At 36.3% G+C, this 26,631-nt stretch overlaps 2 protein-coding genes across 2 annotated transcripts in view; both read right to left on the bottom strand.

The window, feature by feature from the left end:
- csrnp3 (cysteine-serine-rich nuclear protein 3) overlaps nt 1-26,631 on the bottom strand; it is a 264,623-nt gene that overhangs the window by 74,581 nt on the left and 163,411 nt on the right. The window lies entirely within an intron of this gene.
- Nucleotides 1,089-10,783, bottom strand: slc38a11 (solute carrier family 38 member 11). Its single transcript, XM_082174747.1, has 12 exons — nt 10,677-10,783; nt 10,466-10,586; nt 9,196-9,270; nt 7,536-7,670; nt 7,365-7,430; nt 6,133-6,239; nt 4,581-4,660; nt 3,421-3,491; nt 3,155-3,316; nt 2,935-3,047; nt 1,550-1,681; nt 1,089-1,446 (listed from the first exon to the last, which is right to left on the bottom strand). The coding sequence occupies exons 1-12, from the start codon at nt 10,761-10,763 to the stop codon at nt 1,174-1,176; spliced, it is 1,422 nt and encodes a 473-aa protein (XP_082030873.1). The 5' UTR covers nt 10,764-10,783; the 3' UTR covers nt 1,089-1,173.

The following is a 26,631-nucleotide window of genomic DNA, read 5'->3' as shown; positions in this document are numbered from 1 at the left end:
TATTGCTATTCTGAGGAAATATCTATATGTTTAGGCTACGTGATATTCACAAAGTAGCGAAATTGGGGTCGACATGAAGTCTCAATTTAATTCCTTGAATTTCAAGTCATTTTGTTTGCGAGTCAAGTTTCGAGTAGGCCTATCTCCGGTTAACCAAAGCACACCACACTTCCCACACACTAACTAGATTATTTGACCAATTCAATTAAACCCAACTAGGCTACAGACAAACATCACGGGAGGATTTTCTTTTTCTAAAAGTCACCATGAACATTTCCATGACATCCCGAGGAAACAGCTTAAATATGTTTTGAATAAATTGAGTAATCTTTTGTCTTGAGACTAATTTCATACATAGGCCTAGCGTTTCATATCCAATCTTAAAGGGATAGTTCACCCAAAAATAAAAATGTTGTCATAATTTTCTCACCCTCATGTTGTTTTAAACCTGTGATGAGTTTCTTTGTTCTGTTACGCAAAAGAAGATATTCTGAAGAATGTTGGTAACCAAACAGTTTCTGGTCTCTATTGACTTCCACAGGATTTTGTTTTCATAATGTGGAAGTCAATGGGGACCAGCAACTTTTTCGTTGCCAACGTCCTTTAAAATATATTATTTTTGTGTTCAACAAAACAAATAAACTCATACAGTTATAAACCAACATGAGGGTGAGGAAATGATGACAGAATGTTCATATTTGGGTGAACCATTCCTTTTAAATAATAAAAATCAATCCAACGATATTATAGTGACTGAAACCCATAAACACCTCCATATAACTTGCAAATATGCAGCTTTTCTGTTCTTGTTTTTGTTTTATACTGTGTTTATAAAACCGATTGATTTAAGCAGTGTAGGCCTTAATTTCTTTCTCCATTGCATTCATTCAAACTGACCCTAACGTTCAGCTAAAGTTCAAAGAGGGAAAGATTATCAGTGAATAAACTTAAATTTGGGTCTGTTCCTTATAGTAAAGCTACTGTGTGGGTTCAAAAGACTTAGAACATATGCAATTTAAAATTAGTGGTGGGTATGCAAGAAGGTAGACCTGCATTGAAAACATATATATTGTGTAGCCTTGTTATGATGTAATTTCTTTAATACAACAATTGCACCAACAATATATCACTAGAAAACAGCATCTAATAAGATTCCAGTCAAATTGATTTCAGTCAGAAAGTGCTGGCGTTCTGTGTGGTATTAAACTGCAGCGCACTGGGTGAAGTGGTGCTGTTGGAGACGGTACAGTAGAACATCTCTGCTCCGTGTGAACAGTCCTGAGGGAAGAGCACCATCATGACTAAGCCGATTATCATTACACAAACACCCGCTGCCAGGATGATGCTGGGAATGAGGTTTTCCCCACGAAACCAGCGGTCATCCGAGAGCTTCAGAAAGCAGGCGGCGGGGAAGATGAACATGAGAGGTATAGCACTCAAAACACCCTGAAAAACATTTACAGACATCTCTGAATGTGACTGACCAGCAACATCAAGTACTGTTGCTAACCACATATCTTCTTGTTAATGAATTTACAGGAAAACTCACATTTAGTTCCAGTACAATACCCAGACAGTCGTAAGAGAGGGATATGGCAGTCGCTGCTGATATGATCACCAAGGTAATGATGAAATGGGCGATGTTACTGAGTTCTCCTTTAAAAAAGACATTGGAGATCACCTGGACACCATCAAGAAAGGACCAAATTTAAAGTTAGATAAATACTAAAACAATCAAATGAAGTATGTCGCACTTTAAAATGAATTTTAAACATTGCATGCGGTCATTAAAGAGTCAGGATGACTGTAATGTCATACCAGCGTATGACTGGTATGGGGCAGTAGGTAGGGGCAGTCATGGCCCTAAAAAGTAGGGGCAGTCATGGCCTAGTGGTTGGGGAGTTGAACTGGTAACCCAAAGGTTGCTGGTTCGATTCCAGAACCGGTGGGAAATGACTGAGGTGCCCTTGAGCAAGGCACCTAACCCCTTATCGCTCCCCGGGCGCCACACAAAGGCTGCCCGCTGCTCTGGGTGTGTGTATCCACGTTTGCAGTGTGTGTGTGTGTGTGTTAACTACTCACTACTCTGCTCCTAATGTGTGTGCATTAACTTGGATGGGTTAAATGCAGAGGTCAAATTCCAAGTATGGGTTACCATACTTGGCCGTCACGTTTCACTTTCACTTCACAGAAAGCTCTGGTAATGTCTAAAGACTTTGACAATGTGTTGCAAAGAATGATTTTAAATGCTTTTTTAACTTTCCTTTTTTAATGAATTATAAAAATAGTTAAAATCAGAATACTATTAAAAAAAAAAGTGTCATATGGACCAGTGTTATTTTCGTGTAATTGAGTTACTATTATATTTTTTATACATTTTTTAATTCGTTTTTAATTATGTTCCATTTTCATTTAATTTTTAGTTAAAGTTTTAGTACTTTTTGTTGTTTTTTTGTCATTTTATATTGTTGTTGTTTTTTTACAATCAACTATACATCAGGTTAGACTAAAAATAATAAATAAACTAACTGATATGTAGTGAAATATATTTTATTTCACTTCATTTTTATTGTATTTTATGTTTTTTTTTTTCATTTTTTTTAGTTTTTTTTTTATAGTTTTAGTTTCAGTTAACTATAATAACCCTGCTCCGAACATTCAATTAGTTTGGTATTTAAGTTTATAAATTTTACTTTTTTTATTTTTTTATTTCGTCAAAGAATCACTGTCCCCAATACTAATGTCATTACCATCACAAGTGATGTAGAGAACAATATATATTTGGTTATGATGGAAAATCAACTTGAAGGTTGATCAAGGCCATGGTCAGATCTTCCCTTCAGGATGTGATAAATGTTTTAACATTAAGAATTTAGTCGTCAAAAGTTCCCCCAGCTGAAGAGTCACCCATATAAAAAGCTTCAATTATCTCACCTCACGGGTTACAAAGCACTCCAGAGGGAACGTGGTGATTATACTGACACCGTAGCAGAACCGACCGAATGTAGCCAAGTTATCATTCCTGCAGTAGTTCTCAAATATATCACCTTGGACGAGAAACACAACAGGAAAACATGTACTCGTGTGCAGGTTCTTTCAGTGCATTGTGTACCGAATAACACAGATTTATCAAAGTAATAGTACAGATATTTACCTTGTGTATAACCAGTAAAAGTTGCATAACCTGCAGCTGCAAAGACAGCACTGACCAGTAGAGCTGAGCCCACAGACACATGCGTGACAAGAGACCAGCTGCTCAACGTGGGCTCCTGCAGCGACCCGTAGATCATAAAGCTGTTATGGTGGCAGATAAAAGCTGAAAAGTTTTTTTAATTGAAAAAGTTATTGTATTTGGAGAATGCTCATCTCTGACGCACACTGATGGAGAAAAGTGTATATCACTGGAAGTAAAAACCTCACCAAAAGACATGACAGCGACTGCCTGAATTGCATTCCACCGTGCAAACACCCATGCATCATCTGATGCAGGTCTGTGGACAAACAAAAGTATGTAAACACGTAAAGCTAGGAATAATAAATGTTAATGTTTGTGCATGCCCATACGGAAGCGTATTGCATTCACTTGAGGAAAAAAAAATCTACTCTGTTTTTCTGAATTAACGAGTTAATTATCTCAGAATTACGAGATAATTTTTCATGAATAAAAAGTTTTTGCTCTGTTTTTCTGAATTAATGACTTATCTCAGAATTATGAGATAATTTTTCATATTTTTTTATTTTTATTCTGTTTTTCTGAATTAACGAGTTAATTATCTCAGAAATACGAGAAAAAGTTTTCATGAATAAAAGTTTTTACTCTGTTTTTCTGAATGATTGAGTTAATTATCTCAGAATTCTGAGATAATTAAGTCATTAATTCAGAAAAACAGAGCAATTTTTTTTTAAATGAAAAACTATCTCATAATTCTGAGATAATTAAGTCATTAATTCAGAAAAACAGAGCAAATATTTTTATTTCAAGAAAAAATTCTCATAATTTTGAGATAATTAAGTCATTAATTCAGAAAAACAGAGCAAAAACTTTTTATTCATGAAAAATTATCTCGTAATTCTGAGATAATTAACTCATTAATTCAGAAAAACAGAGTAGATTTTTTTTCCTCAAGTGAATGCAATACGCTTCCGTATGCCCATGCAAAAGTCACTGCCATGCTGCTAGGGGGGTTTAAATAGTTATTTTTTTGCATGCCAAAAATAATCAAAAGAGTCACATTCCCAAGTCTCTATAATAATACTAGAAAACAGTATTATAGTGATTTTTTGGGCTGTTTAATCATCCGCTATAGGTTCACACGGGTTAGGGGAGCATCACAAAACATATGGTGTATTGTTTCACTGGAGCGTGTCACTATATGCCTTGTTACACAAAGGCCAAAATATGATGGAAAATCAAATAAAAAAATCAAATAAACCCAATGAATGGAGCGCATTGAGATCCTTTCTCAGTGAAATGAGTGTTTAAAAGGGTAAATCATTATCCTGAGCTGCGGTCAAGCAAACATGAGCATATGGTGGACGGTGTGAATGAATGCACACAGACGGGAAGAGGGATTTTATACATCTGTGGTCCTAGTGTCGCGGCTCTCACGACCACTGTGATGAGGATGGCAAAAGTCAAGAGCATGGACAATAAAGATACCTGGAAAAAAGAGCAGGGAGAGAGTTCATTATTGTCAATTTAAAGATTTAAATTCTGCAATACTTTCCCGTAAGACTTTCATATTTACAGAACACAAATGAAGATCTTTTTTAATAAAATCTGAGAGCTTTCTGTCCCTATGCAACTACCACTTTCAAGCCCCAGAAAGGAAGCAGAGTCATCATTAAAGTAACCCATGTGACACAAGTGCTTTGTTTGTGCAAAAAAACTAAACAATTTAGCATTTTCATTACAAAAAATATTAATCTCCAACGCGTCTTCACCAGAGCACCACGGCGCATGCATGTTGTGTTGATGTGAGAGGAGACGCTGTTGCGTGAACATGCGTTGAAGATTAAATACGTTGTGTAAATAAAGTGGTAAATTATGTTTTTTTGAAAGTGGTAGTTGCATAGGTTGTCAATGGAGGGACAGAAAGCTCTCCAATTTCATCAGCAGCGCGGGAAGGAAGGATTTGAACAGAGAGATACGACGCGCGGCAGTGTTTTGGATTGCATAAAATAATAAAAGAAACGAACAAATACACGGCGAAAGAAGTGTTAGACAGCAGAAGAGGGGATTGGGATGATTTTTAATGAAACTTGGGAGGCTCCTTCACGTATCTAAGCATGTAGTGTGTGCATGTGTATGTGTGCCTATGAATGTGTGCCTTTTTATGTGTACGTGTATGAAAAAAAGTGTCCTAAATGAAAACTGTGCAACCCAATGTCACAAAAAAGACTTGTACTGTATATAAGTATTATAGTTCATTTTTGATCTTTAATGTTAGTTTCTTTCGTTCATGATTTTTTTCGGGTTTTTTTCTAAATAAAAATCAGTAAATTTATTCTCGTTTATTTTATTTTTTTTTATTTTAATTCTATTTACAAACTCACCACTCACAATAATGGTCAATAACTGTAATTTGTTGAAAGCTAATCTTTTTCTGAAAAAAAAAAAAAAAAAATGACACCTTGCACATTAAGATAGCACATTGTTCTAGAATTGTACAGTCCAAAAAAATCTAAATATGTGAAAAACACCTATTTTAGCTTCAGGTTCTAAAGGGTTAAAGGAATAGGTCACCCAAAAATATTAATGTTATCCAAACTCCTATGATGTTATTTTTCTGTGGAGCACAACAACGCCCTGGCTTCAAATACATCAGAATGTAGCACAATATGGACTATTCTTATAAAACTATATATAATTGTGCTTTTTTTGTCCATTTTAGAGCCTGACGTAGGTAATCAGAGATGGTCACTATGAAATGCTGTTGTATGAAAAAATTGTCCTTTTGTGTTCCACAGAAATACAACAAAATACAGGTCTGAAAACAGACATGAGTGAGTAAATTACAGGCGAATGACAGATATTTGGGTGAAATATTCCTTTAAAGCTACTGATCACAAGTGATTATATATAAAATTTAAAAAAAAAAAGAGCACAGTGAATAGTTGGTAATACTCAACCTTTCCCAGCTTTGCTATATCTTTATAGAGAGACAGGGGCAGTGTGAATAGAAGAGTGGACATCAGAATTACAAAATGTCTCTCTGTAAGAATGTTTCCGGGACCAACTGGAAAAAACAAAGAGCACAAAAACAAGTGTTAAGTTTCTGCTTTTATCAATGTGTTCACAGAGGAAAAACTGAGACTATTTTTTTTTTTTTGGAGGTGTCCTTTCAAAACACGGACACAAGACATTAAGAGCCATTATACTAAGTTTATTATACTAAGGCTAGTTAGTTGATGACATGGTAAGCAAGTTTGTGAATATTTTGAATAAAAAAGGAAAAGCGAAATAAAAGCGACACATCTGTCATACAGTATTATTGTGGCTGCGGTGTATCGCGTGACGCGTCGCCATGGAAACATTAAAGGGAACGTTCGCCTTGAAAAAACTCACTTTCTCGTGGCCACGAGTTACTATCTTGAGGCCACGAATTAGTATCTTGAGGCCACGAGTTAGTATCTTGAGGCCACGAGTTACTATCTTGAGGCCACGAGTTACTATCTTGAGGCCACGAGTTACTATCTTGAGGCCACGAGTTACTATCTTGAGGCCACGAGTTACTATCTTGAGGCCACGAGTTAGTATCTTGAGGCCACGAGTTAGTATCTTGAGGCCACGAGTTACTATCTTGAGGCCACGAGTTACTATCTTGAGGCCACGAGTTACTATCTTGAGGCCACGAGTTACTATCTTGAGGCCACAAGATAGTTATAATAATTTTTTTGGACAAAGTGGGACTAGGGGGGCTCCGTAACTATGAAAACATACTGTAACTTTCAGAGTCAAAAAAGATCGATAATTAAAATCAAGAAGAATAACAGTTGCTATAAAAACCTGAAATATGAATTTGCATGTCAGTAATGCCTATTCATGCCTATAAGGCACATGTATGAGGAATGCTATTTTCCACAAGTTGGTATGATTCTTTAGGGTCTTCATGTAAAGTTTGTAACATACTTTGATTAAAATTCCTCAATGGTTGTGTAAAACAACACCCTTTTTACCTCCTCAAACACAGCCCTGTTCACAGCGACCCGTTTCGGTGCATGTCTCTTTAAATGGATTTTATTCATTGTATGGTGGTTGTGTCCACACACTGCAAAGACACATTTATATGCAAACACCATATAAAAGTGAATTTTGCATCCGATGACCCCCTTTAAAAATGTAAATGTAATAACCAGCTCACCTCCTTGGATCCTCATAAACACTTTGGTCAGCGTATCACCTGTGATGATGTTGTAGCTGATCATTGCTATATGTGGGACACAATAAAGGCAATCATATTCTTCTAAATGTCACTTCACCTCACAATATATAAATACAATAAAAGGCCATTAGGACAGATGTCTGTGATTACCGATGAATGGGTAAAGAAACTGCAGAGCTGACACGATCAAATATCCTATCTGGCCAAATGTGCTTTGAACCAGAGACTGATAACTGTGAGTGCCAGACAGATTCCCTCCTCTGACCAGCAGAATGATGGAGTAATCTGCAGAAAGAAAGAAAAATCTAATCAAATCATGATGGGCTATATATACACAGTACAGGCCAAAAGTTTGGAAACATTACTATTTTTAATGTTTTTGAAAGAAGTTTCTTCTGCTCATCAAGCCTGCATTTATTTGATCAAAAATACAGAAAAAAAATTTTAATATTGTGATATATTATTACAATTTAAAATAATTGGTTTTCAATTTATTATACTTTAAATTATCATTTATTTCTGTGATGCAAAGCTGAATTTTCAGGATCATTACTCCAGTCTATCACATGATCCTTTAGAAATCATTCTAATATTCTGAATTATTATGAGTGTTGGACACAGTTCTGCTGCCTAATATATTTGATGAATAAAAGGTTAAAAAGAACTGCATTTATTCAAAATAAAGAAATATTTTCTAATAATATAAATCTTCTTTACTATCACTTTTTATCAATTTAACACATCCTTGCTGAATAAAAGTATTGATTTATTTCAAAAAAAGAAAGAAAAAAAATTACTGACCCCAAATTACTGACCAGGAGTGTCTATTGTTGTTACAAAAGATTTCTATTTTTAAAACATTTGCTTTATTTTATTTATTTATTTATTTATTTTTTACTTTTTATTCATCAAAGTATCCTAAAAAAGTATCACAGGTTATAAAAAATATTAAGCAGCAGAACTGTTTCCAACTTTGATAATGAATCATCATATTAGAATGATTTCTAAAGGATCATGTGAAAGACTGGAGTCATGATCCTGAAAATTCAGCTTTGCATCACAGAAATAAATGGTAATTTAAAGTATAATAAATTGAAAACCAATTATTTTAAATTGTAATAATATATCACAATATTTTTTTAAAAATCTGTATTTTTGATCAAATAAATGCAGGCTTGATGAGCAGAAGAAACTTCTTTCAAAAACATAAAAAAATAGTAATGTGTCCAAACTTTTGGCCTGTACTGTATATATATATATATATATATATATATATATATATATATATATATATATATATATATATATATATATATATATATATACAAGCAAACTATCCCCTCAACTTTATTCTAGGCTTTCTTTGTAACCAGTGCATGCAAGTATTTTTTTTTTAAAACACGGTAACTCTTTATTTCGATAGTCCACTTTAGACTTTCTACTAACTGTAAGTAACTTTGCAACTACATGTCAACTAACTGTCAATAGAGTATTAGTAGACTGTCTGCTTAATATCTGATAACACTTTATTTTGATGGTCCACCAAAAGATATTCTCCTGACTATAAGTAACTTGGCAACTACAAGTCAACTTATTCTTCTAACCGAACCCTTACACCTAACCATAACCTAACAGTCTACTGACAGTCTACTAATACTCTAATGAGAGTTAGTTGACATGTAGTTGCAAAGTTATAATTGGTAGAACGTCTAAAGTGGACTATCGAAATAAAGTGGAACCAAAAACACATTATTGTCACGTAGATGCATACCGTCCTGTACCATAGGGAATGAACATTTGCAGTGCATACCTGTGATGAAGGCAACCAGAAAAAGCAGCAGAAGACCCATTGGGAGACCAGCCTGACTCAAAGAATATGGCAAACCTGGATGAATGAAACCAAGAGACCAAAGATGTGGAGGACTTGTTGAACACTATAACCTGGTCAACACATTTTTTCCAGACAAATACGTCAAGGTTTGTATCTACATAAAAGATTACTTAAAATAAACCCATACATAAATGTGATAACTAGCCCCAGTCTCCTCTACAGGTTATAAGATCAGCTGACTAGTTTTGTTTCCCCCCTCTGATAAGGCAGGTGATAAAGCACAGAAATAGCTACCGCCAAGAATGCATATATGCATTCAAATGTATATACAGCATTATAATGCTGACCTTTTCTGGACCCCCTATCATTGGACTAGAAAAAATATTGTTTTTTCTCTTTTCTTTCCTGCAGCAGAAGCACGTGAACTGACTAGGGGTGTTCAGTAGTCATATGATCCCGTACCGCGTGGAATCTAAGCCAGTTCTCACTTCTACTGACCTATTAAAATATGCACAAATGTGAGAAAATAATGAACATAAATGCATCCAAACCATTAAGCATGCTTTTGACTTAGATATTTTATAAACTATATCTATTAGGAATATTCTGTTTTGTTTAAAAGTAATTAGACAAGACATAAAAGAAAAATCTAACAATGTCAACCAAGAGTCGTCAAAACTATGAAACTATGGGAATTATGTAAATACGAAAAAATGTTAAACAAATCTGATTTATATTTTTTCAGATTTACCTAATTTCTATATTTTAGATACTATTCGCTAGACATGCTCTCAACCATCTTCATGAGATGCTTTCTAAACACTTCAGGAGTTCACATGCATGTATGTCTGGCTTTTATATATGCCCCAACTCATCAATTAATAATGTTAGCTTTGTAACAACATCTATATAAATACAATTTATGGTAACACTTTAGTTTAGGGTCCAATTCTCACTATTAACTAGTTGCTTATTAGCATTAGGATATTGGCTGTTTATTAGTATATATTAATGCCTTATTTTGCATGACCATATTCTACATCCCTTAATCCCAATACCTAAACTTAACAACTACCTTACTATTAATAAGCAGTAATTAGGAGTTTATTGAGGCAAAAGTGACAAGTTATTAAGATCAATAGGAAAATATATTGGATTAGATGCGCCTGAACTTTTGACTGGTAGTGCCTGTCTGCATTTATGACATTGATATTATTATTTTGTAGAAGCATTGACAACAAAATATTACCTATAATTCCGGATCCGATAATGGAATTGATGAAATTAAATGAGGCAGAAGATATTGAGCTAGTTCCACTTTTCCCCGTGTCCTTATCTGAGGACAACAAACAATCCCTGTCATCCTCCATCTGAAAAGACAAAAACTCACATCAGGAGCATGTTCAGTTTATCTCAGATTTATGATTATTCATCAGTCAGCAAATAATGTGCAATCTCACCTGTTGAACTGTGCCACTTTTCTCTCTTTTGTGGTTTTCCATTAAAAACAATCCTTCTGTGATGAACTGGTATGGATGTTCTACCATGTCATGGAGTAAAAGTGCTCCACCTCATTCAGTCCGTCCGCCCACAGAACACAAATACGACCCTTTTTTGCGTTTAAACATCAGCCACAGGCTGTCGGAAAAAGCTGTTTCTGCATGAATAACTTAATCTGTGTTTGACACACAAAGCCTGTTAAACCGTATTATAGCTGTTGGCCAAACATTTGCTCAACAGTCTCACTTTCTTGTGAAATAGTGGAGAGTGGCTGCACTATAGATAGATAGATAGATAGATAGATAGATAGATAGATAGATAGATAGATAGATAGATAGATAGATAGATAGATAGATAGATAGATAGATAGATAGATAGATAGATAGATAGATAGATAGATAGATAGATAGATAGATAGATAGATAGATAGATAGATGAACAGACAAACAGATAGATGAACAGACAGACAGATAGATGAACAGACAGACAGATAGATAGATAGATAGATAGATAGATAGATAGATAGATAGATAGATAGATAGATAGATAGATAGATAGATAGATAGATAGATAGATAGATAGATAGATAGATAGATAGATAGATAGATAGATGAACAGACAAACAGATAGATGAACAGACAGACAGATAGATAGATAGATAGATAGATAGATAGATAGATAGATAGATAGATAGATAGATAGATAGATAGATAGATAGATAGATAGATAGATAGATAGATAGATAGATAGATAGATAGATGAAAAGACAGACAGATAGAGATAGACAGATAGATAGACAGACAGATAGACAGACAGACAGATAGATAGATAGATAGATAGATAACAGACAGACAGACAGACATATAGAGATAGATAGATAGATAGATAGATAGATAGATAGATAGATAGATAGATAGATAGATAGATAGATAGATAGATATTATGTTGAACATTAAAGATACTCAAACAAATATAGATGCACGTAAGCTGTAACCATACACCATATGTGCAGTAGTTTACACAGACTCACAGTGTTTAGGTGTGCATGTGTTTGTGTCCTGCAGACGGTCTGGTGCTGAGCAAACACCGGTGACGTCTGAACCTTCAGCAAGTCCACACTCTCCGTGAGCGCAAAACCAAAAACTAGATCAGTTGTGAACACTGGAGAATTTTATTTTATATTATACATTGTTTAGTGACATTATTGAAGTTTACCAGGGTTTAATGGTAAAACGACTGAATGCATGTTTCTCAACTGTGTTAAAATACGCTTCTGCTTCAAAAATGAAATCGAAATTATTCTTGAAGATAATGGCCTATTAGTGGAAGTAACACTTTTTGTTGGAGCATCAGTAACTCAGTGGTTGTTTGTGCTAGATCTCTCAAACTTTGATACACGGTAGCCACATTTGAATAAAACTCACTATACACATTTACAGATTATGTGAGTTGATGTCAAATACAAAGAGTTTCGTTGTAACATCCTACCCCACTATTGGGGAGATTTGTATCACTATCCGGGGGGTAAATGTGGCAAAGAGATAATTTGCTAAAATAAAGGCATCTTTACACACCCAAGTTAAGCTGCTCTGTGCCTGCTCAACATGTTGTGTAAATATGCAATTTGCAGCATAAAATCCAGACTAAATTATGCCAGCTCTGACACACTTAAGCCCTAGTATCAAAGTATAGAGTTACAAATGCTGTGTAAATGCATGTATGCCATCACTGAGCAGAAGTAATCAGCCTGTGTAAAGACACCTAAATAACATTTAGGAAGCTCTTCTGTGCCACCAATTTTACATAAGATCCTATCTAATGTATGCAAGAACTTTATAGAAGAACCAAGGATAATACATTTTGAATAAAGTAAACCATTTAAAGTGACAAACTTTTTTTGTATTTCTTTTAGAACTTTAAACTTCGGACAAAGCAATTGCTGTGTGTGTGTGTGTACTGTATTCCTGTCATATAAGGGTTCAGTCACACAGCGAGAGAGAGAGAGAGAGAGAGAGAGAGAGAGAGAGAGAGAGAGAGAGAGAGAGAGAGAGAGAGAGAGAGAGAGAGAGAGAGAGAGAGATTACACATGTGTGAATTACCCGAGTCTCTCAACAGTGTTCGGCGGCAGCGTCTCTACTAATAGCGAAACTGTAAGTTTAACTGCTTCAAGATCAGCGCCGTTATTACCTCGCTAGAGAGAAATGTAATTTTTGTCAAAGTTTTTAAAATATTTTACTGATAAAATCAGGAGAGCAGAGCTGACAAACCGTTTCTGTGCGAGTGTGTGTTCGTTCAGTCACCAGATACATTGCATTCCACCTATTTTTATGTGAATTTTGGGATATCGCATAAAAAAAGCTGGATGGATTCTCACATCAATTCTAAATAATGTTTTTAACTATGATTTATTTTATTTTATTTTTTTATGTACAGATCGGTGATAATGATTGGAAAGAGGCATGGTTAAATCCATATAAATTTTGCATTTTGAATAAAGTTAAACAGGTACACTTTAAAATACTTCACAAAATCTACCCATCTCAAGCTTCCTTATCAAAATCGATGGACATTGGCAACAATTGCACTTTTATACACGAGGAAGACTTGGCTCATTTGTTGTACAGCTGTGATTTATCTTTACATTGTTGGTCTGATGTTAGTTCTTTTCTATTTTCCCCAAGAAATGTTCATTATAAATTATTTCTAAAAGATGTTATGTTCTTATACCCACAGAAGCAAATTGTTTGAATATGTTGTGAACTTCTACATTTTTTCATGGTAAATATTTACATCCATAAACAAAAATTAGCAAAATGCACGCCTAAATGTAATTTATTCTTAATAGATGGAGTCGTTTAAAAAGTCCTTAATGTTATTAATAACAAAACAAATTACATTTTGTTCAACTTTATGGAGAAATTCTTTATAATGTAATGTCACCAATAAGCTTCACCAAATACTGTAAATCTTGAATGAGTCCCTTTTTCAAATATTTTCAAAAAAAATGTGCTTGTTGCTTCTCTCTCTCTCCTCCAGAATGTTTGTGGCAATGTAATATCTATCATTTGAAGCATTCTTTCTTGACTGTATGTTGAAACCTGTTATATTTAGACTTATTTATTAAAACAACAAACAAACTGTGTGTTACTACTGACCCTGTGTTACTAACTCCCCGATCTTCCCTAAATTTCTTTACAAAAAAAAAAAGAAAAAAAGTGTAATGGATGTTTAATGCATGTGTGGGTAAAACAGTGAAAGAAAACCAGACAAAACAGTGAATTTCTGGCAGACATGCACTATTTTTTTTAAACAAATGTAAAATTTCCAAAAAAAAAGATAGAGAGGTTTAATCCACTAGGTGTCGCCATTCGGCTTCGCTGACCTCTCTCTGACCAGTGTGTGACTGACGTTTTGAACTGACAAGTCAACTTAAAGTTATTGTGAAATTGATTAAAACCTTCAAACGCGCTTTACTCAACTAGTACAAGATTTTATGAAACCTTAAAGAACTCAAGTTCAAAGGTTTGTAGTGAGCAATCCAAAATAATCTATTAAAATGTTGTCTGTGGTAGGCTATGATGATTTTAAAGTAAATTATTGTCAGATTTTTAAACTACAAGTTGCTTCTAAGAAAGCGAATTATAAATGAGAACAACTGATCCTTTATTCACGTTTCCGGGTTCAAAAGCAGAAGTCATCATAGTTGGGTAAACGTTATGGTGAATGAGAGACTACAATATAGTATTTTTTCGTGTTCCCATTTGCCTAAAGAGCAAAATAAAAACTCCACAATAGTGTTTTGCCAACTTTCAAAAGAGGAAAAAAATAGAGAGATTAGTCAGAAGAGAGATGTCAACTTTACCTTCTCTCCCAAACACCCTCACAGCAGCGTTAACTAGCCTAGTTTCTTGTAATTTGATGAAAATATAATATAATACAAATTATAGTGTTGTAAATGTACATACATTGAGAAAATTAAATATATAAATATAAATATAAAAAATAAAATAAAACACATCATCAGTCTGTGAAAAAGGTCCACAGAAGCGGTTAAACTGCAGGGCAACAATGTAAACGTGTCTTTTTTACTTCAAGTCTTTAAACAATACACTATGCCAGCTGAAATCTAATTGTATGTACAGAGAAAAGACATATAGGCCTACTATGCTATCTTTAATTTTTGTTTATGTCGAAATGTGCGTATGCTAGCCTAATACAGCAAAGTTATTGCCTAAGGGTGGGGCAAAAAAAAAAAAAAAACCTTCTCGTGACAAAAAATACACAGAGAAAAATGAAACCGTGAAAAAGTGAACCATCGTGCGCCTTTTAGCGCGTTTAGGAGACGTTTTGCCGTCGTACTGGCGTCAGTGTCCGTCAAGATCTGAACATTTAGGATTCCTACTATGGCGAAGGTCTAGTTTTTAACATTCATAAGCAAATGTTCTTCATTGGAAGTTTAAGAAGCAACGTCGACACAATCTAATTAATACTCACGAGGCAAAACATCAGAGCCAACAGATGGTGGACGAAGCAACGTTGTCATTTCGCACTTTACTATTCATAAGCGCAACCTCAGTCATAGTAGGATCGGTGATTTCGCTCTGGGTCTAATGAATAACCGGAAGCGCTCATCTCTCGGATCTCAGGCACTTCGCTCTTTTCGATCACAGACTTCTGCGATTTTATTTCTCGCTGAAAATCCCTTGGAGTTTTCTTCCTACTTAGTTGGGTAAAGTTGCCCACACTGATTTCTTTCCTCCACCTTGGATCACTGCATCAAGTTTTGCTCCTGGACCCCGAGGATTAATTTTTCCCTCATGTTCGAAGAAATTCCCTGATTTGTTGCAGAAAGATGGTGAGTAGATCATGAAGTGCTGATGAAAGCTATTCAAATTTATGATCAAGAAAACATGCTTCAGGTTATAATTAAATGCAAATAACAATACCATGCCTGACGCATAAAAGAGTTTAATTTAACAAGGAGTTTTAAAAAGAAGGCTGAGTTTGTGATTATACAACTCAATAGCATGCTTAGTTTTATGATTTTCTCATTCAGTTTGTCTTTGAGAGTATGCAATCTTGACAAGAACATTCACAACTCCTGTTGTTTTTTCTGTCATTTAAATAGTTTAGTTTAGGTTGTGATATAGGCTTACTTTTCTGTTTCTGCATACAGTATGTCAATGTTGTCATAACAGCATCCGATGCACATGAAAAAAAGTTATTTACATATCTGTGCATTGATTGATTTGTTTGGTTTTCCGACATCCATTTATGCATGTCAGCACTGGCCTCTGCGCCACGGTTTTTGTGCTCTAATTCAACCTACAACATTTTATAATATCTCTCGCTCCTGATGCATTTGATTAGTGCAATGCTCAAACGCCAATAATCTTGAAAACGATTCAATCCACCGTGGGATTTTTTGAGAAAGACATGTCAACTGTCCTAACCCTGGTTGACGCCCTGGAAATCCACTTTTCCAGTGATTGATTGAACCTGCGGTGGAAGAGATGATGCCACAAGATAAAAAATAGTTCATTCAGCTTATACGAACTTGTAATTTTTTAAAAACATATATATATATATTTTAGGCTACTTAACCCCGAATGTAGTTTAATGAACTACGTGCAGTCCGACTCCTGGAATCGGTTCTTTCGAACAGTTCATTTCAATAAACCTAATTAATCCTATAACGTGATCTGTTTACAGCAATGTAAAATAATAATAATGTTTTAATGAGCTTATTGTAACCCAATGTGTACAAGTCCAGTTTGTTTTTAGCTCCGATTCAGCTCAAACTAAAAATAATTTAAATTCAAAATAATAAACAAAATATATTCAAAATGCTATTGTTATGTAACACAATGAGACAAAACGCTCATACAGTCACGTTTAAACTTACTTTTGCCCTATCAGTCAAATCTGCACTCAAAAGCTTTTATTCAGATTGCGCATCGGGTTTCGGCTTGACTTGGACATGACTCGGTTTAATGAGTTGGTGATTGTTGATTCGAGAACTGCTGTGACTCGAGAATCGATTAACTCGGATTCGCAAAATAATTTTTCAAATCGGTTTGGTTTTATTTGACTGCAGCTAACATAACAGTGGTCATTAGTTAAGAGAGGAAGGATTGCACTAGGTTGTAATAAGCCACCAAAATCGCCTCTCAATCGCTCTTTATATTTCGTGCAGGATGGATTTTATTGAATATTCTTCTGTTACGCCCACCTCCGCTAAGCAGAACAGTCCAGGAGGCGCCAATTTAAATTAAATCAGGTATTTCTCCAAGGCAGGCAGGCAGGCAGTCATATAAAGGCTGTCTTCCCCAGTTATATAAGATGAGAGAAATTGTGCTCGCATTCTAATGTAGTAAAACACTTTGTTTAGTTTAAGATTTTTTTTCATGGAATAATACGCCGTGACCTACTACCTGACGAATAGCCAAATTGCAGTCCTGAAAAGCTCTGGACTCTCCTGTCAATAATTGTTTTGTTTTTTGGGGGGGCCTAATCCATCCAACGATGGCTGTCGGAAGTTAGCAAATCGACTGAAATCAATTACACAACACAAAAAACTGTTCGACCCTTTACTTCTAATTTGATGCATTTTTTCAGTGAATATTCGAGTAAGAACTGAAGGGGACGTTATCATTTGATTGGAATTGATTGGATCTTAAGTCGACTGGACATATAGTCAGATGGTTGGAGAGAAGTGTTGAAAAGAAGAGGATTCTTCTATATATTTAAAATGTAAAAATGTTGACTTTTTACTGCCACGTTTGATCTGTTGAATGCTGAATAAAAGTCTTAATGCACTGTTTTAAATAACTGCAGGTTGAGTCATGCTTAAAGACCAGTGAATTATGAGAGAAAAAGGGTCCATTTTGATTTTACTTAGTCATAAAATGTAGTCAGGTGTAAATTTAGCACCTGTACCCCCAGTTTCACAGACAAGGTTTAAGCCTAGTCCCAGACTAAAATGCATGTTTGAGCTGTTTTATCTGAAATTAACTTGCACTGGCATATCTAAAACACGTCAATGCCATGGTTTTGTTTTAAGATGCACACCAGTAATGTTTTTTCTAAGGCATGTTTATTAAAGCTACTTAAATATACTAATTGAACTAAGGCCTAATCCTGGCTTAATCTAAACCCTGTCTGTGAAACCAGGCCGTAGTGTAGTAAATTACAACCCCATTTCCAGAAAAGTTGGGACATTTTGTAAAAATGCAATACAATCAAGAATCTGTGCTTTGTTAATCCTCTTTAACCTTTATTTAAAACTACAAAGAAAATATTTCCGATGCTTTCAAATTGTTTTCTGTAAAACACATTTTGATTTTGATGGCTGAAACACACTCCAAAAAAAGTTGGGACAGAGGCAAAACACAAGTCAAAAGATTATAGCCTAGAATATCCAAGTTAAAATGTTTTGAAACCGTCCACAATAAGCAGGTGAACTGGTAATAGGAGATTGTATCGTCGTGTTAGGGTATAATAGTACCATCCACCAAAGGTTCAGTCTTTGCAAAGAAAAGATGGGTCATGGAGGCTCACTACTTTGTGCTAAATTTCACGAGAGAATTGTCAAAAACTTCAAAAATCAAGATTACAAACTTTCTACCATCTACCATACATTGTAAAAAGATTCAGGGAATGCAGATAAATCTGAGTCCGTGTCAGGCAGACCTCTGTTGAATGTGCGTGACCTTTGAGCCCTCAGATGGCATTGCATGAGAAACCTTCATGCTATTCTGTTAAATACAGCCACAACTACTCAGGAGTACTTTAGAAAACCATTTTAATTTAACACAGTCTGACGCTGCATCATGAAATGCAACTTGAATCACTGTTGCACAAGGAGAAAGCTATACATCTGTTCAGTGCAGAGATGCCTCTGAGTTCTCTGGGCCCGAGCTCATCTCAGACGGTCCACAACACAGTGGAAATGTGTGCTGTGGTCAGATGAGTCCACGTTTCAGCTTGTTTTTGGGAAAAATGGACATTGAGTTCTCAGCCCCAAAGACAAAAGGGACCAATCAGACTTTCATCAGCAACAGGTGCAAATGCAAACATCTGTGTGAGGGGGCATCAGTGCAAACGGCATGGGTGACTTGCATATGTGTGAAGGTAAGGTACCACTGATGTGGCTGTATTGGGATTATAGAGACATATACTGCCTTTAAGAGGACATCTTTCATGGGAAGTCCATGGTTGTATGGTTGTTAAAATTCCACTTGCAAAACTGCAGCAATTAGTATCCTTAATTCCCAAACCTTTAAAAAGTGTAATTAAAAGGAAAGGTGATGTGACACAGTGGTAAACATGACTCTGTCCCAACTATTTTGGAGTGTTTTTCAGCCATCAAAATCAAAATTTATTTATATTTACGAAATAGTTGGTCAGTGAAAATATTGGAAATATTTTCTTTGTACTTTTATCAGTTCGATAAAGGTTAAAGAGAATGAACGAATCACAGATTCTTGATTTTATTGCATTTTACAAAATGTCCCAACTTTTCTGGAAATGGGGTTGTATATTATGAAATTAATATTATAATATATAAATCATAGTAGATGTTTCACCACCGGCTTTTAACCCGTTTGACATAGTCTGTTGTTTTTTTGTAATGTTCAGTCTCTTTTCTGTTCTAATCGCGTAATATCAGTATTAAAAAGAAATGCGTTATAATCTGACGATGAATATAGGCTGTTAGATCCATTACTGAGAACGGTTTGTGATTCAGAGGCGTTTGGCTAAGTGCTCTTGGAGGTTTTTAGTTTCACATCATCGTATATCCACACTTGGGAAACTTAATGTTTTTTTCTCTCAAGGCAATGGGAACCACTTGAAGTGCCTGGGCCTGACATGATGGCTTCTGATTGAAACTGTTTGTGGTTGTGGCTTTACTTTTTTTGGGGGGGTGGGGGGTGGGGGGTGGGGGGGGGTCTGTCTCTTTTGGAAAGTGCGGTGACAAAGAGAGAGGTGAAGCTATTTGCATAATGTAAACCAATTTGTTCGGACAAGGGTGTTGGAAACTGAAACAGTTGCATGCATTGCTTAAAATAATTTTCTAAAGTAAAATCTTTACTTTGGGATTTTCCTTCTGTTCTTGTGTGTTTTAGTGCTCTCCTGACTAAAACAGAACTGAGAGCAACATGAGAGCAGGAAAATGATTTCTACAGTGGCTGATAAAGAGCAGATCAGCTGGCTTTTGTTTGTGACAAGTGTCCATTGTCAGGTGTATTTGTCTCGCAGAGGAGTCAATATGTCATGAGGAGAGATTAGAGGCTCTGAGTGAGAGTCGGGTTTCTGCTGTCGATGGTAATCGTGTGATGAATATCATGTGTAATTTGGAGTAACTTCAGCCATCGTTTAGATGTTGACTCGTGCCTCTGTTTGAAGTTTTTTGTGGCTCTTGTTTGCATAACCGGGCCTGTCAGTCAGCTACGCTATCTCTAATTAAAACTAATGTGGAATCTGCTGGGAGTACAGATGTGGTCAACAACCTGTTAATCTCTCAGAGGACATAGTGTACGATCTGCCGATAATAACCTGGATTTATGACATCCTCAGCGAGCTGCAGAAGATAGTGTCTGTTTCAAACTCTTCTTGGTTGGTAGCAGGTGGGCCCGGTTGACTTGTAAATCTGTTGAAATCTAATTTAGATACAAAGTACATAATGCAAAGATTTTAAAAAGAGAAAGAGTTCTTAAGTTCAGATGAGTGTATTTCAGACATTGGGGAATTTTAGCGAGCATTTATTTTTAAAGAAAAAGCACAAAGCACTTCTTTTAAAGACAAAGAACGATTGTGCTTTTGTTATTTGTAAATATTAACTTGTTCAATGTGATAAACTTCACCTAATATAGATTACTCTTGATGGGACACGTGAACTTGAGGAGAACTGCCTTCATACATCTACTGAAAATCACCAAAACACCAGCTGATTAAATTTACATTACTGTACAGAGATTTATTGTTTAAGGTTCAGTTTAAAGCTGCAGTAGGGAACTTTTAGAAAACGTTGACTTAGCCTGAAAATTTGAACAAGCACAACTTACAGGTCACTCCCCCTCGCTCTCTGCTGCGATACAGCCCTCCCTCCACAGCTCCTCCCCCACCACAATGGAGCCTGCCGTGAACGCGCAGGCTAGTAAACAGGACCACCGATGGCGGATAAACAGTTATCGCACATTCACTGGTAGGGACGAAACATCAACAATATGCTTTACATTGACTATGGCCTGCCCATACTTTGACTACAAACTTGGTCCTCAAATCATTACGTATTTTGCAATACATGTAATGTAACTTCATAACGTTGCACTCTTTCTATAAGTTATAAATAGCTAGCAAGATAATATAATGGTAACGTTACAGTATCTAAGTAATTATTCTAGCGATGTGTAATGCTAAATAAGGTTTGCTAGTACATTATTTCAGCAACATGACAAGCCAGTGAATTAGCAGGTTTCAATTGTTGCTTAGCACACTGCGTGACATTTTATCTGTATGCTATGCGGCTAGAGTTTTGACACTGAGTCAATGGGCTCCGACGCGCTTGTTTATCGTCATCAGTCATTTTCTGTTTACCTGTCTTTGTTGTATGAGCTGGTGCCACTCGAGAAATTGGCAGTTTTGGTTGTTTGTCCGCCATTAGCACAGCTGCGGCACACCGGCTATCTTGATTTTGAACGACGGTACGCGCTGTGCGAGAGAGGGGTGTGATCAGCGCATACACAAGCTTGACTGACACTGTTAAGACACTCCTCCTGGCTCTGATTGGTTGTTTCTTACCGGGAGCGGTGTATTTCTGCAAATGGCAATAGGACCACTGGGAGGAGCCTGAGGAGCTTGATTTTTTCACAGATTATCTGTCTCATATTCTACTGTCAGGACATAATGACAGTTTTAACAAATATGTAAAAAATACATTTTTACAAAAGTTACCAACTGCAGCTTTAATTGTGCGGCCTTTGCAATGTCAAAACAGCTATTTCAGACATATCATAAAAATCAATAAATATTAGGGTGACCATATTTTAGTTTTCAGAAAAGAGAACGGGGCGTGGTTGGTTTGGAGAGGCGTGGTTAAGGGGTGGGGGCGTGGTTTGTGGGGCGTGGTTTGGGGAGGGGTGGTTAAGGGGTGGGGTGTGGTTTGGGGAGGCGTGGTTAAGGGGTGGGGTGTGGTTTGGGGAGGCGTGGTTAAGGGGTGGGGGTGTGGTTGGGGTGAATGCATCAAAAAATACTTGACAAATGCATTCACAACCTTGCAACTGTGTTATTGTACTTTAATACATAAAGTAATACATCCTTTCCATTCAATGTTTGGCCTGCAACAATAGAATACAATTTTTTTTTTAAAGTTTAGCTTTTAAGTTACACCTTTTACATGACACTATTTATTTTCATGGCCATAGATTCAAAATCTACTACTAAAATAAAAAATCTACAACACTATTTCAGTAAAAAAACAATTTCAATCCTCCTGATGTTCTCTTGTAGCCTGTACTTTCTTTATGTGGGCTTCTAGGTCGCTAGCACCTTTATTTGACACTGACACGTACGTGCCTTAGGGCTTTTTTTTTTTTTACACTGTTAGCTGCTTACATCTTATCTCACACTTGAGCGTAAACTGAAACGTCGAGTCACGCTGCTAAAATTCTGTGAACGTTAAGTCCACCTACTTTGATTTGATTGGTTATTTCAAATATTCTGACATTGACGAGCAGTGATAGACCAATGAGGCTGAGATGAACACACACACACACACACACACACACACACACACACACACACACACACACACACACACACACACACACACACACACACACACACACACACACACATATATACACACACACACACAGACACAGACACACGCACGCACACACACACAGACACAGACACAGACACACACACACACACACACACACACACACACACACAGACACACACACACACAGACACAGACACAGACACACACACACACACACACACACACACACACACACACACACACACACACACACAGACACACACACACACACACACACACACACACACACACACACACACACACACACACACACACAGGCCTCTGTATTCTGACATGCTCTCTGCTTGCCGCTGCGGATTGAGGAACGTGCTGATTATAACAAGACGGGGCGAAACCGAAGCCGGTTTCATATGTTTTGTGTGCAAAGGCAAGCCTGTATATAAAGTACACGCTTAATGGCCCAATGAAAAATAATGAAAACCAGGACATTTTCATCACTTTATAAAAAAAAAGCCAGGACGGCCAGGAGGACGGGACGTGAAAACAGGACATGTCCTAAGAAAACAGGACGTTTGGTCACCCTATAAATATGAACTAGATTATACAGCAGGCTATAGTTTGCAGTAGGCTGACAGAGGTCTGTTTGTAGTCCCAGTGCATCCCTGCCGTTACTGAAAGCGCATTGAAATGCAACTAATCATTTGTCAGAATGTTGTGTCCCAAGTGATGCTGAGAGAGTATTGGCTGAAAGCGCAGTTTTCTGCAAAGTGCCATGAAGTGGGCGATCTCTGGCCTGCTGGTACAGATGTGAACTCCCTACAGTTCTTGAATCCTAAGCTCTTGTCCTCCACCTTCAATTAGTCTCACTTCGCCAAAACTTGGACTGATTGATGGCAGAAGGTCTGGACTCCATAGCAGCTTTCATTGGCCAAGCACCGCCCAGATGCCGTTTGACTGACATGTAAAGCAACCAATCACAGTTCGTTTTTTTTCTACACGTTTAGGGGTGTAAATTGTAACGTCGATGTCCCTACAATAACAGACCGGTGTGTAAAACTCTTGGACGTATTTTAAAGAGTCTATGCCACGAACTTTACGTACGTCACATACTTTTGAAAATCCAGCATTTGGTTGATGCTGATAAGCGCTCGTTGTCACAGTTGTAAACACAACGGCTTTCCTCTTCCATGAGGGGGTTTGGCATCACGGCATCTTTGTTTCCAGGGGGACCGTTAAAGAACGTGACACACATGTCTCCCGGACACCCTGTAGAATTAAACCAATCAGATGACGACTTCACAAATCCTGGAGTGTTTCCAGTTAAGTGTGATTTATGCATCAGACGTTCAGCCAGCGGTCCGAGCCTGAGGTTGTTCACTCCACATTCATGTTGAAAGATATTATATAATCGTTAAAAAAAGCCTTACCTATTCTTTGTTGTTGTTGTTGCTCCAGTTCATTTTACAGATTATAATTTTTTTCTCCAATTGGTGGCTTTGTGGCTAATCATATTTGCATTTGAATTGCTAAAAAATAGGGCTGCCCCTAATAGTCCAAATGATAGTCATTAGCTGTGTCCGAAACCGCTCACTCGTTCACTCATTCACTAATCCCTATATAGTGTATGGCATTTGAGTGCACTATATCTGCAAGGAGTGAACAAATTGAAGTGAGTGAATTCGGACGCTGACGTTTACACTGTGCGTCGGAGCTGGACGGCTTCGTCACACCTCCTTTTATCTTACGTGTTACTTACTTTATAAAATAATATTAACAACAATAACAATCATAATGACTTTATTTTGTAATTATATATACCTCCGTGCCAGCTTTGTAGTTTCGTCGATTGAAATTGTTAGTAACTCTCACGCTCACAGATGACGTGGTCGTTGAGCGCCCTCATGATTATTACGCCACCCACAGATGATTAACAAATATTTTTAAATCATCCACCAAATGATCATCTCTTCCTTACAGTTTAACGAGTTAACAACAATGCCACAAATGATTAAAACACCTGGCTGTTAGTAAAACACATTCAATTGAGTTAATGCCTAAATAATATATTTTAATAAAAAAAATAAAAAAAATAGGAGTGTACATCAAATGAACACTCGAATTCAGAGAGGATTGTGGGTAAAAGTAGTGAACGAATGCACTACAAAATGGCCGACACCCGATATAGTGCACTATATAGTGGATAGGGAGCGGTTTCAGACACAGCTATTGAGAAGAGGCTTGATCGACCAAATTTTAATTGGTCGGAAGGTCGCAGGAAAAAAAAACTGTACAGGAAGTGGCGAAGTCATGCAGTCTGTGACGGACAGATCGTTAACAAGGCAGATCCATGTGGTAATTATGTAGGGCAGGAAATCCAAATGTCTGTCTATCATTCATCGACCTCAAGCATGGGCTGCGTCCCGAAAGCTTGGGCAGACTTAAATGGCAGCAACTTTGCATACAGCGTTTGCAAACCAAGGTGCCTGTTGACCCAGACTTCTGAGGCAGTGTAATGGTTTAATAATCTACACAAAAATATAGAGAGGTGATAACAAAGCAAACCAGTCACATGTGTCAATTTTTTGAAATTGAGATTTATACATAATTTGTAAGCTGAATAAATAAGCTTTCCATTGATGTATGGTTTGTTAGGATAGGACAATATTTGGTCGAGATACAACTATTTGAAAATCTGGAATCTGAGGGTGCAAAAAAATCGAAACATTGAGAAAATCTCCTTTAAAGTTGTTCATTTATGTTCACGATTGTGCTGAATTCACTCACAAAAATAAATGTTTTATATATTTACGATAGGAAATTTACAAAAAATCTTAATGGAACATGATCTTTACTTAATATCCTAATGATTTTTGGCATAAAAGAAAAATCGATAATTTTGACCCATACAATGTATTGTTGGCTATTGCCACAAATATACCCGTGCGACTTATGACTGGTTTTGTGATCCAGGGTCACAAATATGAATTTGCTTCAATAGTAATTTCTCCCTATCAAATGTTGGTCAAAAACACTTACACACACACAGACAACCAACCGCAACTTTCAGACGCCATCTTTATTTTATTGATTTGTTTTGCTCAAATGCCACAGAATGGGACGCACAGGATTGTGGGATATCAAAGGCAGCGAAGGATACATCTATGCTGCCATAAAAAATAATTTGATGACGGTATGTCAGGAGACAGGAAGTGAAGATAACATTGGATTCGGGCATTCATTGATGCCTTCCTAGCTTGGAAAGCTTTCTCTGAAGGCAGCATTTTAAGCTTTCGGATGCAACGTGTAGATTGTAGCCTATCGTTAACATTAATCTACATAAATGTGTGCTATTATTAGGTGCATATCTAAGTGTTTGCATCAAGTGAAGCTATATTAGTACCATGTTTTACTGCGTGACGTTTAACTTAATGTGCATTTCTCTATAGGTGCATCCACTATACTGCGTAGATGACGAGTCAGAATTAACTTAATTTTTGCCACTGACTCAGAAAACACTAGTTTATTAATTAATTATTAAAATGTTCACACAGTCTCCTTACTGTTTTTCCCCCCTGACACATTCATAATCATTAGTTTTGCCAGTGTCTCTGCAGCAAGCGTTATGTGTGTGTGCTTGAGTGCTTAACTTATATTTTCATATAAGGCTCATTATTATGGTTTATTATTTCTGTAGAACAATGTTAGCAATGTTACATACATTGTTTATATTGACACAGTATATATTTAAAGGGATAGTTCACCCAAAAATGGAAATTCTGTCATCATTTACTATCATTTAGTTGTTACAAACGGGTATGAACAATTGAAGGATTATTGAAAAGTATGAAGAATTATTGATAAGAAAAGTATGAAGATTTATTGATGGACCCTATTGACTTTCATAGTATTTTTTTTCCCCATACTATGGATGCAACAGAAAATATATTATATAAGAAAAATGTTTTCTTTTGTGTTCATACCCATTTGGAACAACTTGAGGGAGAGTAAATAATGACAGAATTTTCATTTTTGGGTGAACTATCCCTTTAAGTAACTAAATTAATGTCTTAAACGTGTGACTAGTCAGTTGGCTTAAATGGGAAAAATATTGTATTGACTTTTTATAA

This window comes from Leuciscus leuciscus, assembly GCF_965113295.1.
Source record: "Leuciscus leuciscus genome assembly, chromosome: 7".
NCBI lineage: Eukaryota > Metazoa > Chordata > Actinopteri > Cypriniformes > Leuciscidae > Leuciscus > Leuciscus leuciscus.
Note: the sequence above shows the minus strand (reverse complement) of the source record. Positions and strands in the feature narration are given on the sequence as shown.